The sequence below is a fragment of the Sciurus carolinensis genome, chromosome 4 (assembly GCF_902686445.1).
Source record: "Sciurus carolinensis chromosome 4, mSciCar1.2, whole genome shotgun sequence".
Lineage (NCBI taxonomy): Eukaryota > Metazoa > Chordata > Mammalia > Rodentia > Sciuridae > Sciurus > Sciurus carolinensis.
Window position 1 is genome coordinate 161,840,916 of NC_062216.1, and position 13,335 is coordinate 161,854,250.

At 40.6% G+C, this 13,335-nt stretch overlaps 1 protein-coding gene across 7 annotated transcripts in view; it reads left to right on the forward strand.

Annotated features, from left to right (window-relative positions):
* Window positions 1-870: 870 nt before the first annotated feature.
* Ric8b (RIC8 guanine nucleotide exchange factor B) overlaps window positions 871-13,335 on the forward strand; it is a 106,845-nt gene continuing 94,380 nt past the window's right edge. For 3 of the 7 annotated variants that reach the window (XR_007108170.1, XM_047548265.1, XM_047548267.1), the window contains exons 1-2: window positions 871-1,399; window positions 9,430-9,477. Coding sequence is in view for 6 of the 7 variants with exons in the window: in XM_047548265.1 (XP_047404221.1) it covers window positions 1,316-1,399; window positions 9,430-9,477 (132 nt within the window). In the remaining variant the exon portion in view is untranslated. Of the gene's footprint in view, window positions 1,400-1,941; window positions 2,002-9,429; window positions 9,478-13,335 lie in introns of those variants that run through there. The other 4 variants (XM_047548262.1, XM_047548268.1, XM_047548266.1 and 1 more) reach the window with 2 other exon arrangements.

Consider the following 13,335-nt stretch of genomic DNA (forward strand, 5'->3'; position numbering starts at 1 on the left):
GGAACAGGGCCTGGCACAGCACAGGTTCTCAATATTTGTGAATGAATTTGTAAGAAACTGAGCGAACACGGGCGAAGTATGTGACAGAGTGCGTGGCTGGCAGCTGGTCCACGTTTCGCCAGCGCGAGCCTCTTCCATCGCCACCTCCTCTCCTACTGCATCGGTACTATGACATTTACCTTCGTGGAAAGAATTGCATTCGAATCTCGACTTCTCTTACTGATCATGGGGCTTAGGCCAAAGTGCTCGACCTGTTCGGGTTCCTTTCAGTTCCACAGAAATCCGTGCTGTGAGATCAGAGTCTCTGTGGAGGCCACCTAACACGGGGGGGAACTCCGTCGGCACGGGACGCGCGGCGGGCATGTACCGTGAAGGCAAAAGCTCTCCGAGTTCCCTTTCATCCAGAAAACCGCCTCCAGTTCCCCACAGCACTGCGTGCATGCCGAGACCGCAAGCAAGGGAGGAAGGCAAGATTTCAGAGACCCACACCGCTAAACCAGAACACAGGGAATGAGACCGGCGCTTGACAGCTCCCACCAAGGAGTGGCGGTTTCCGCGACGGTCCGTCAGTCCAACCAGCCAAGTCTGGAGCAGGACGGTCAGCAGCGTAGGAACAAAAACCCACGCAGGGTAGAGACTTAGACCCTCCCCCTAACGGTCTCTCGGCCGCTGGCCTCAGGCGTTCTCCGGACTCCCGTTTCCGGCCCTCGTAGGACCACAGTTCCCAGCATGCCCTCGGGGGGAAGTCTCGCCTTCTGGATGACTACCAATCCCGGCAAGCCATTCGGCACGCCGGTAAATCAGATGGCAGTGGGATGACCCCGTTGCATGCAGGGAATTGTAGTCCACTTAGCCAGCCGCTGGCCCACAGATGGGCGGGGAAAAGCCGGGTTGTTCTCGTCTGCTGAGAATGATTCATAAAGGAGCGTCAGGACAGAACTGTTCTGCCCGTGAAAGCGCACTCAAAAGACTGGACTCTTCTCCGAGGCTGGGGGACGGAGGAGAGCAAGCAGGGTCCCGGGCCTGACCCCGCCTCAGGCCGCTCGCCGAGCCTCGGCCGAGAGCTGGGCCTTGTCGGGGGCGGCGGCGAGGCACGGGTTGCTTGGGGAGCGGTGACGTCGCAGGGTGAAAGTTGAGGGGCGGTGACGTCGGGCCTGCCCGGGCGGAGGCTGGCGGGTTTGGAGACTGGAGGGAGGGAGGGAAGGAGGGAAGGAAGGAAGCTGGGAAGGAGCGAGCGAGCGGGGGCGCGAGGCGTTTACCTGGAGGCAGCGGCTCGGGAGCGCAGAGCGGCCGCGGCTCCCCCGCACCTGCGGCCATGGATGAGGAGCGCGCCCTCTACATCGTCCGGGCCGGCGAGGCGGGGGCTATCGAGCGGGTCCTGAGGGATTACAGCGACAAGGTAAAGAGCTCTGGCCCCGGGCGTGCGCTCTGGCACCCCCGGGCCGCCCTCGGGGCTTGCACACAGCATCCCTCCCCACCCCCCGCATTCCGGGGATGCGCATTGCTCTCCCCCGAAAACGTTTCCGGCTTGGGCATGCGTGTTTGTGCCCCCAGCCTTTCCCATCCGTGCATCCTGCATCCCCCTCTACCCCGGCTCTGGCGCCCACTCCTCGGATTCCTGGCCCATCAGCCTGTCGTACGGACCTCTTCCTAGGCGTCCCAGTCACACCCCCAGAATCCATAGATGTTCGGTTTTGCCCTGTGCGGCACTCTTGGATACATAAATGCATGCGAGGCTTCCTCACCTGTGTAACATAAAAGTACGCGCTTCTCTGCATAAACACAGCCCTTGACATGCATAGAACATGTCAGCAACGATGGCAGTTCTTTATATACCTACACCACTGTTCAGTTTTCAAGGTGTTGATGTCTCATATATGATCTCATTTGATTCCTCAAAGTGTTTATAGGGTAGATGTTATCATCCTTCCCATTTTATAGATGAGGAAACCGAGGTGCAAAGAACTGAAATCACGCCCAAGGTCATGGACATATTATGTTGTAAGTGGGTGGAGAATCTAACTCCTAATAACACCTATTATTTGTATCGCATTAACAGCTTTGCTATTCATTATCTCCTTTAATCTTGACAGCAATCCTGTGAGGTATTATCAGTGTTTTACAGTTAAGACTGTAGATGGGTTAAGTAACTTGCCCAAGGTCATACTTGGGAGCCAAGATTTCAGTCTAGGTCTGCAAACTGTCCGTTTATTGTTCTTTCCACTTTACAACTTTGCAGTGAAATGGTATCTTGTTATAAATCCCAGTCATTTCTTTGAATCTGAGAACCGTTAGCTCTGCATTACTTTTCCTTCCAGGAATTTTACATGTTCATTTCAAAAGGTAGCATACCACACCTTTGCTCTTTTAGAATACTACTGTATAGGAATGACTGACTACTCCCTTCTGTGAAAACACACCCAACACCAAGTCACACCCTAGATGTAACATCTTTCTTCCTTTCCTTAGCCTCAGTTCATGATTTCCCCCTTTCTTTTTGCTCTGTGCCTACTACTGTACTTGCATATGGTCTGTATTACTGAGCTGCCAGTGTACTGTTTCTGCCCTGTGTGAAAAAGATCCAAAATAAGGCACTATCCTTTTTATGAAGAACTTTCATTTTAATCTTTCTGACAACCTGGTGAATAGAGTGGTGGTATTCCTACTTTCACAAATGATACAATTTAGAATGACAGTGTAGTACCAGATCCACATAGCCAATAAAAGGTGGAGCAGAGATTTGAATGAAGGTTGTCCAAGTCCAAATTCAGCTCTCTCTACTTATGCCACTTTCTTTGGGAGGATGCATTGGTTATAGTCTATTCATATCTTAGCCCCTTCACTTTCTTTTTCATTACTGAAGATTGAACCCAGGGCCCTTTATCGCTGAGCTACACCCTCAACCCTTTTTATTTCTTTTTCTGAGATAGGATCTCTGATAAGTTCCCAGGCTGACCTTGAACTTGGGATCCTCCTGCCTCAGCCTCGGAAGTAGCTGGGGTCACAGACATTAGCCATTGTGCCCAGCAGTCCCTTCACTTTCTGATATGCTTTATTATTGAGCATTTTTGCCTAATTTAGAAGAAATTCAGTTAATACGTAGGAGTTCATGCTCCGTAGATTATGTTCTTTTAACTTGGTTTGTTAACTGCTTCGCAGAAAAGATAGGAGGCAGCTATAGATTCATTTTCAGAAGATAGAAATAGACTAGAAAACTTGGCCATTGTGTTGAAACAACTAATGTTTATTTAGCACTTAGTGTGTACCAGATACCCAGCAATAAATCAGAACTTTCTTCCATAGGAGAGGGAGGAAGAACAGCCTCCAACTGGATCTTATCACGTCATTCAATATTTCTCTTTCCTTTCATGACTAAATTAATTAGACCCCAGATTTGCTTCCTCCAATTTATCTCTTCCTCTCCTTGATCTCTCTTCAGGTTGGTCTTCACTTACCATTCCCGGCCAGCCATTGTCAGAGCTTACGTAATGGACATCTCCAGCTCCCCCTTTTCACATCGGAAATGTTTTTAAAATTGTTATTCCCATTCTGTATTATTTAAGGTGATCTTCTGAAGTGCTTCTGAGGATTCCCAGATACTTGTACTTTTGAGCCAAGCCAACCCTGAGAGTGTTCTGACTTGATGTAAATGGGGTTGGTAGCTCTTTCAGAAGAAAACTGTCATGTTTAATGCTGATTATAGTAGGACCAGTATAGTAGGACTGATTATAGTACAAAGAAAATAGCTGAGCTTCATATTGCAGTGAGGCTTTGCCCCTCTAAGGAAAAGACTTTGGGAGCAGATGAGATGGAAGGGAAAATTTGATAATAGTGGTCAGGCAATAAGAGTAGAGGAGTGAAATGAAACTGCCCAGCTTTTTAGTATATGGAGACTAAAAAACCCTGAGAGAGAAGTTGGATACCATATGCTTCAATTTCATTATCTGGAAAATGGATTTGAGAAGTGTTTGGAATAAGAGATAATAATGGAGCATTGAGGAATTTAAGTAAAAGAGGAATGAATGATGGAGGGGAAGACAATGACTGGAAAAGGAGAGGGGGAATTCTTTGTTACCTTATTTCTCTAATAAAGCCAGACCTTTCAAGTAAAGTGGAAGAAAGATGCAATTTGGCATCAGATAAACCTTCTAATTCTGATTCTGTCATTAATTAGCTTCACGACTATGAAGAAGTTATTTATTTTTTGATACTGAGGATTGAACCCAGGAGTGCCTCATCACTGAGCTATATATCCTCAGTTCTTTTTATTTTTTATTTTGACACACAGTCTGGCTAAGTTGCTGAGGTTGGCTGTGTACTCATAGTCCTCCTGCCTCAGCCTTCTGAAGCACTGGGATTACAGGTGTGCACCATTGCACCCGCTTCGATCAAGTTATTCTGAGTCTTCTGAGTCTCAGTTGTCTTATCTGTAAAATAGAGATAATAACATAATTTTGTTACTTGATTGTGAGGATTAAATGAAATATAATGCCAAACGCTGAGCACAGTACATGTATGAGGTGCTTACTCAGGATTGTAAATATAATGATCAGGGTACTCAAGAGGTTGTGGAGCCAGAGCATAGGCTCTTGAACCAGACTGCTTGGTTGCTGATCATCAATTTATGATTGGTATAGCCTGAGATAAGTTTTTAGTTTTGCTCTGCCTTAGTTTTTTCATCTGTCAAATGAGAATAATAATAGTATCTGTGTCACAGGTTGTTCGGTTTAAGTGAGTTATATGTGTAAAATATTTTAGAACATGGCCTGCCATCGAGTAAGTAACCCTTAATTGTTAGCTTTGAATAGCAAAGGCAAAAACCAAACTTGTGACTCCAAGTTGACAACACAATAAGAAATTTAGGGATATATTCCATTCTTTCCCTTTTGCCACAACCCTTGCACTTTATAGAAAGTATCATTAGTATGGTGTATTTTGTATCATGTTCAGAATAGCAGTTACCTGTTTGACTCCAGGAAACTCTTTGTATTTTACTGTGTTTTATTCACTGGCCCTTGTTTTATCTTGGGGAGAGGGAAAATCTCTGTCTCCCAAAACGAGCAGAACTTGCTTATTCATCAAGGGCATAATGCAAGTTGATTCACAGTTGGAAAGTTGTTGTTTTGTTTAGTTTGATTTGCTTTTAAAGTAGGAGCAATTGTTTTTCACTCTTCTCAATTCACCTGTTAACATTTACTGAGTGCCTGCAACGTATTTTGTGTCAGAAAATTGAGGTTCAGAGAGACAAAGCAACTCTGTATAGGCTCAAGAGTACATAACTAGGAAGTGGCAGACTTTGTCTGCACATTCCATACCTAGGACTCTTTGTAGCGCCATGTTGCCTTTTCCCTGTCCTGTGTTTTTGAACACAGAAAAAAAAGCTTTTTTCAGGAGCAGTATGCTATTTCCTTTGGCTACCTTTGAGCCCTAATCACTTCTACTTTAGTTATAGGATGAATTATTCATTTGGGGATCTATTGCTCTAGTCTAAACTATCCAAGCTCCTGTTCCTCCTTTAGGGCATGTTCTGATAACAGGTTTAACAGAGAGATTTGGTTGCTATCATTATCATTATCAACAAAAAACAGCCATCAAGGGCCCTGAGGTGCACAGTAATATCAGGATTCCTTGCATCACAGGATTTTATTTATTTATTTATTTTGGTACTGGGAACTAAACCCAGGGTCTCACAAGTGCTAAGAATGTGTTCTACCACTAAGCTGCGTCCCCAGTTAGAATCATATTTTGACTAAAAGAAATCTCAAAGATAATTAGGTCCAAACTCCTCATTTAATAGACAAAGAAGCTGACCTAGAGTCATCAACTGTGATGGAAACTGGAAAGCCACCTGGGTATATGACTGTCCTATAGCAAGCTTCCAGCAGAATTTGGACATAGGGCAAATTTATGGCCAAATGAAGAGTAAAAGTTAATGAAGGTAGATAGGTCAGTAGATAGGTCTCCAAGAGTAGTCCTCATAGAGAGAAAAACTGCACTAATAGCAGTGTGATCTTCATTTATATGCTCAAAGAATCTGATTCCTAGAAACCTAATATTGGGACATTTCTAGAAATATAGCCTCTACATTTGATTGGGATGTGTAAATGTGCTGGACCATGTAGGAACTTTTTGCTTTCTATTTTTGAGACTGAGCTGATTCTTTAATGAGTTCATCTTGGGTCTTTGCAGAGGAGTATGTTTAATGGGCTGTTCTTTGTTATACCTTGTTCTTATTTCCAGATTGGGTTATGTAATCTATTACTTGTTTTTAGTTCAAGAAGTAATCTCTGTTCATGAAACAGCACAACACACACCACCCCAATTAGGTTTATTCCCTTGCATGTGTGCTGTTTGAGTATACCTTTAGAACTTTCTGAAATAACTCCTACTTCTCTAATAGTATTTGGCCGGACACCATACCAGGCTGTATAGTAACAACAGGGCCATTTAATGAACACCTACCATAGGCAAGGTGCAATACATAAAAATAAGGAAAATCTGGTGATGGTAGAGTTGAATTTTAAATTGACCAAGGTCACACTTGGTAAGCGGCAGACGTGGACTCAGACTCAAGGTTGTCTGATGCTGGAGCTTTGTAGAGCCTACTCATACAGTGTAAAACCTAGACAGGAGTCCTCTTAACAGGTGTTTTGTGTCATAGAGCTGTTCTAGCTTGCTTGGTCTCCAAAATGAAAAATGGTTTTACTCTTTATGTTTCACTTGTTGCTCCTGTTTCTCTGGTAATTAAATCTATAGAGAAGGTGAGGTGGTTGACTATTGGGTAACAGTTCTAGAAAGGCATTTAGAGCTAGGAATACTAGCTCCCTTTCCCCTCATTTGAGCTTTAGAAAGGGGGAGAGAATAGGGTTAGAGGTACTGAATATGTTAGGAATGATCTAAATTGGATTAAAAAAAGTTAGCCTTATAGAAGCCAACATCTGTTGGATCCAGATAATCTTAAGAGGGTTGAGCTTCTGAATTGATTGGTATATTGAATTCGGTTTGTAGTGCCGCACATACCAATATGTTTTCTAATTAAATTAAGCCCCTCATGCTGGTTGGACAAATTTTTTTTCCTCTTTTTTTTTTTTTAAATGTTGTGGTTAGCCTTTCATTTAAATGCAACAGAAAAATCAGCCTTTGTGTATTATTCTAAATTTTCACTTTAAAAGATTAAGTCTACATAGGAACTACTTAAAAGATATTTTTATAACTTAATGGGTGTCTTTCCAAAAGTCAATTTCTTTTTTCTTGTCACCTCCCTATAAGTGCCAAAAAAGTTTATGAGAACCATAATATATTAACTAGGTACATTTATTTCAGATAATTTACAGAATTAATATTTTATGTAGAATGACAAAAAATAAGCCTTCTTGGTTTCTAAGTAGAATTATTTATTTTCATTTGTTTTGAACCTTTACTGCGCTTCTGTCTGATGTCTGCTGCTTCCTTATCTTTAATGTTAGTTTTTAACTAAACCTCAGGTCTATAAATTCCTAAGTATAGTTCTCAGATTTACAACCTGTTCTTTCTTCCTTCCTTTTTTTTCTTTCTTGTTTATTCATTCATACTTTATTCTTCCTTTTTTTTTAAATTTATTTATTTTCTAGTGCTAGGGATTAAATCTAGGGGTCTGTCACTGAGCCACATTCCTATCCCTTTTTATTTTTGAGTCAGGGTCTTGCTAAGTTACCCCAACTGGCCTCAAATTTGTAATCCTCCTGCTTCAACCCCCCATGGAGTTGGGATTGAAGGTGTGTACCACCATGCCTGACATTTATCCTTTATTTTAAAAATTTCCCTTATTTAGTATAAAAAGAATATTCCAACATTGAATCTTTTTTTAAGTCGCTATGTAATATTTTATTAGCTTGATATGATATGTTCAATAGAATATTGTTACATGCACAACATTTTATCAGTCTCTTGTGGTTATTCAGGTTGTCTCCTTTCACAATATTAAAAAATGTTACAGAGAATATGCCTACATAGAAAATTTTTCTCTTTCTGGGTGATTTCATTACAATGAATTCCTGGGAGTAGGAGTTCTGGGTCAAAGGGGATAAATATTTTTATGGCTTCTAATATGTGTTGCCAAATCACTTTCCCTTTTAAGGTTTGTGTCAGTTTATACTGCCACCAGCCATTTCATGCCTGGATTATAGATGCCCATTCCCCACATGACTTTATGTCCTCAGTCTTCAATCTAGCCTGTAAGCTACTGCCTAAAATACTCTTTCAGAATTCTACTTACCTCCCTTAGTCTTCTCCTGATTTTCTTTCACCTATCTACCATTTCAGGTCCTGAAATTTTTAAATCCATGCCCTTACCACCTGACTTCATCTATTTTAATTATTTTACAACCATATTTGAGACAGCTTCCTTGAGGTTTCTTCAAATGGTTCATATCTCTTTTCCTCTTGTCTTCCTTTTAACCATTTTGTATGTTCAGAACTGCTTCTCTGCCAACTTTTCTCCATTTCATTTAATTTCAAAAGTTGCTTCTTCTACAGAACCACCTCTCTCTGGTTAAGTCAGTTTATTCTATCCTCCATTCTCTCCTGCTTCATTTATAAAGTGGAAAATAGTGTTGCCAGTTATTTCAGGAGAATTTTAACACCCTCTTCCCTTCCAGTTATTTTTCCTCAATATCATCGGCATCATCATCATTATAACCCTAGTATTTACTGGAAATTTACTATGTACCAGGCACTGAAATAGTATTTTATTTGTCTTAGCTCTTTGAACTCACACACTTACCTGTGAACTACCCTTTGTTTTCAGATGAGAAGCACAGTCAGTTTACTTGCTCAAGGTCACAACTTGTGAGGAGTGGAGCCATGATTTAAACTCTCATTCTTACAGAATTACTTTTCTAAAATATTGTGTCCTTATTTACAGTTCTCTGATGATTTATTGCATATGACAAAGGAAATACAGTTTCCTGCACAACACTGACAATCTCTGTTCAACCTACCTTTCCATTCTCATCTTCCTCCATGCCCCTGAACCCTAGCACGTGTCCTGTGTTCTGGTCTCAGAGCTGCTTGTTTCATGAATATATCATAATGTTTCACACATCTGAGTTTCCGCATTTGTCCCTGGGATGCTTTCTACTTGCCCCTGGCAAACTCCCATTTGTCCTTCGAGGAATAGCTCAAATGCTGTATGCTTTGTGCGAGTATTCCAGATTTTCCTGGGCAATTAGTAGCTTGGTTCTCTGTACTCCTTTGTGTATATTTCTGTTACAGTCTTTCACACTGCTTTATAATTATTTGCTTACTTGCCTGCCTCTTTCTTATTAAAAATATTGAGATAGGGGAAAGCAGCTTTTTAGAGGGACTTTAGTTCATGTATTTTTAAACATAGCCAAAGTTTAAAATCTGTGTATTTAAAATAATATTGTTTCCCTTTTTTTCCCTCCTCAGCATAGGGCTACTTTCAAATTTGAATCAACAGATGAAGATAAGAGAAAGGTAAGCTTTGATACATTACTTTGTGTGCATGTGTTTGTGTGTTTTATTCCTGGACTTTTTAAGCAGTGGACTTATTTTCAGTTGATGATTAGTACTTAGTTTCTTTGATAGGAACCCTGTAAAGAAAGATAGATGCCTGATTTGGTTAACACACAACTCCCTTCCTCTCCATCCCTACAGGACCATTAGATTTGGCTTGGGAATGTTTTGGTGGGGAGGTTTTTGGGGCAACTCTTTCCCCAGATTTCCTTACTGCCAAAAGTTGCCTTCATTTGGTGACCGGACTTCAGTTTGCCCAAATTTCTTGCTAATGTAAAGCTTGTCTGGGATGGGTTAGGTTTTAGGAAAGCACCACCAGGAGCTCAACCACATATCCTTCCCCTTGCTGAAAGCTTTTATGTTGTTAGCAGTTGTCTGGGTCACTGGCTTCATGGGCATAGAGGAAAATGGAGTCAAGAAATTCAACTGTAGAGAGTTATTAGAAGAAAGGGTGCATCAGAGATGTAACTACACAGGGTGTGCTTGCGGGTTTGCCTATTGTTGCTTTACTTGGTTGGTTAAAGCATGATGCTGATGAGGATAAGCACACTAGTTTTGCTTTTGTTTTGCTGGGCTCCATACATCTATCCTGGCCTCATAGATAAGAGAGTATGACTGTATCATCTATCACTGCTGCTTGAAAAAATAGCTTAAATCTTTTTTTTTTTTTTTTTTGACCAAGGATTGAACCCAGGAGTGCATAACCACTGAGCTATATCCCTAGCCCTTTTTTATTTTGTTTTTTTATTTTAAGAGGCAAAGTCTCTTAAATTGCTTGGGGCCTGGCTAAGTTGCTGAGGATGGCTTTGAACTTGTAATCCTCTTGCCTCAGCCTCCTGAACCACGAGGATTACAGATGTGTGCCGCTGTGCCAGGCAAAAAAAAAAAAAAGTTAAATTTAGTACTTCATGGATAGACAGATTCAAGGGGATGGAGCAGATGTCATAGGTCTAGAAGTCTGGTCAGGGGATTTGGGTGTGGAGAGGAAGGCCAAGTGCCAAACACTTCCCTGTGAGCTGCACAAACTGGGATATTTGCTTAGTGCTCCCCAAGCTTCTGCACATTCTCTCTGTGAGCAACTCTGGTCACTCTGATTTGCTTGGACCAGGACAGCTGATTACCTGACAGGCCTAATGTGAGAATAAATGTCAACCAAGTGCCATGCTTAACACCCTGAACCTAGCTGTCAAAGCAAAGTTCTGATGCTATTGAGAGAAAACGAGAAGATGGAATTTTTTTCAGATAGAGGGCAGTCATTGCAAGTCCTTGCTCTTCCTCACGCCTGACACATGAAGATAGTGTTCTTTAACATGGAGGGCAGTCTTGGGGTGTTTTTCCTGAAAGACATTTTAGAAGTAGAATGTGTCACTCCATGGGCCCACTGTCCCATGTCAGTGGAAAATTCTGCTGCCTGTAGATATGAGACTCTTATTAGAGGAACAAGGTATTATAGGCATTGTCTCCCTATCGGAAAATTATTACATCAATAAATATTTGTTATAAAAACAATCTAGTACTTCCCAAGGTATTTCCTTGATAACACCTTGAAATCATCCTTTCATTCACCTCTTTCCCTACATCTAATGTGTATATTTATCTCATTTTACCTTTACATTTTCTTCAGTTCATTTTCCCGTAATCCCTACCGTAATTCGGACCTTCATCTGGATTTCTGCATCAGTTTTCTAACTGTTCTTTCATTTTTCCATTTACTTGCTCTTCCAACTGATTGTCCATAAATCGAAAACAGTAATCTAACCTTGTCTTTCTTAAAACACTTTAGTTAACTTTCTTTGCCTATAGAATAAAATTCAAGCTTCTTTTTTTAAAGTGGTACCTTTTATATATATACATATATATATATATATATATTTTTTTTTAAGCTGTCAATGGATCTTTTATTTTATTTATTTATATGTGGTGCTGAGTATCAAACCAAGGGCCTCACACATGCCAGGCAGACGCTCTACCACTGAGCCACAGCTCCAGCCCCAAAATTCAAGCTTCTTAAGGTGACATAGTAGATGCTCGGTGACCTGATCTTTGTTACTGCAGCCCGTATTTTCTCATTTCCTTGTATCTTATGTTTTGGCCATATAAGATGTTTGCAGTGACATACACATACATATCCCTTTTGTTTTTTCCTTCCTATTTTTGCATGTGTTGTTTTCAACCTACATCGCCCTTTTCTTTGTGTTTAACTGTTTTTCTTTTGACCTGTTTAATTCCTCCTCACCTTAGGAGCACCTCCTTCAGGAGTCCTCCTCTGGCAATGCAGTTAGGATAAGTTCCCCTCTTCAGTGTTCCCATAGCAGTCCATGTACATCTCTTATGCTTAATACTTACGCCTTATTATTATATTTCTGTATCTTTTATTGTTAGATCCTAAGGATACCTGATGACGGGTACTGTTATTCATCTTTATATCCTTGACATCTGGAATACCCAACATTTTATAAGCACTCAAAAAATATTGCATGAGTGACCATGGAGTATAAACTTTGGAAATTAAAGGAGGCTTTCTTTTGGATTTGAACAATGTAAGACAGAATATCTTTTAAAATAGTGATTTCTCAATTAGGAATGTGCTTTTGGGATAGTTTTTTAAGATAGACCTATTCAGGCCCAACCCTTTTATCTTGAGTCAGAGTTTGGGGAGTGGGCTCCTACTATACGTATTTTTATAGTCTTTAGAAAATAAAAACTCATACATTTGATGTGAATGCAGAATGGTATGGTTTCTGTGGGAGATGAACTGGCAATATCTATGAAAATTATAGATGCCTTTTACCTTTTGACCATATAGTGTCACTTTTTACAAGTCTGTGTACAGATTGAACCCAAAGTTATTCATTGAAACAGTGTACATAAAAGCAAAAGATTGGAAACAACCAAGTGTCCAGCAGTTAGAGAATATTTGAAGAAACTATGGCACATTTATATAATGAAATACTATGATGTAGTAAAAAGAGAGCAAGATGATGTTATGTGCTAATGGAAGAGAGTTAATGGGGAAAAAAAAGAAGCAAGTATTAGAACATATTGTTCAACAAACTCATGATAGGGATTCAGCCTAGGAAGGTGACTGTGACATGTTTAGTTGGGAGAATCTGTACTACATATGTAGATTCATAGTGCTTTAGGAATCTGACTTCAGTAGTACTTTCACTGACCAAAATTAGTACATTAAGACAGAGATTCCCTCACCTTATATAAATTTTAGTTGAGGGAGAAAAATTTCCGACACAATTGTTAATACAGCATGTTGTCCAGCAGGGTAGTAGAAAAACTTTACGTTTTTCCAAGCACTCTTGTTCCTCAGTATCTATGTGGGGTTGGTTCCCGAATAACTTCCCCCCCCGCCCCCCCAGGGTACCAATATCTCCAGGTGCTCAAGTCCCTTATATAAAAGGGTATAGCATTTGCATATCATTTATGTACATCCTTCTGTCTGCTTTTCCTAGTACATTGTAAATGTATGTAAATACTTGTTATATGATACCATTTAGAGAACAGTGAAAAAAAAAGTCTGCATGTTCTGTACAGATGCAATTATTTTTCTAATATATTTGATCTGGAGGTTGGTTGAATCTGCAGGTACATAGATTGTCTTTTACTAACTTAGATCTCTGGAGAGATTGTCTTTTACTAACTTTTAGATTGTCTATTACTAACTACTGTAATAGCACTAACTTTGGTTATAGTATGCAGATTAATTCTTCCTGGGAGGTCTGTTATAAACAAGTGTCATTAGGGACTTAACTAGGTAATCTTCATTAATGGAAAAACATTGGCAAACAAATCTGTTTAAGTCTCCAA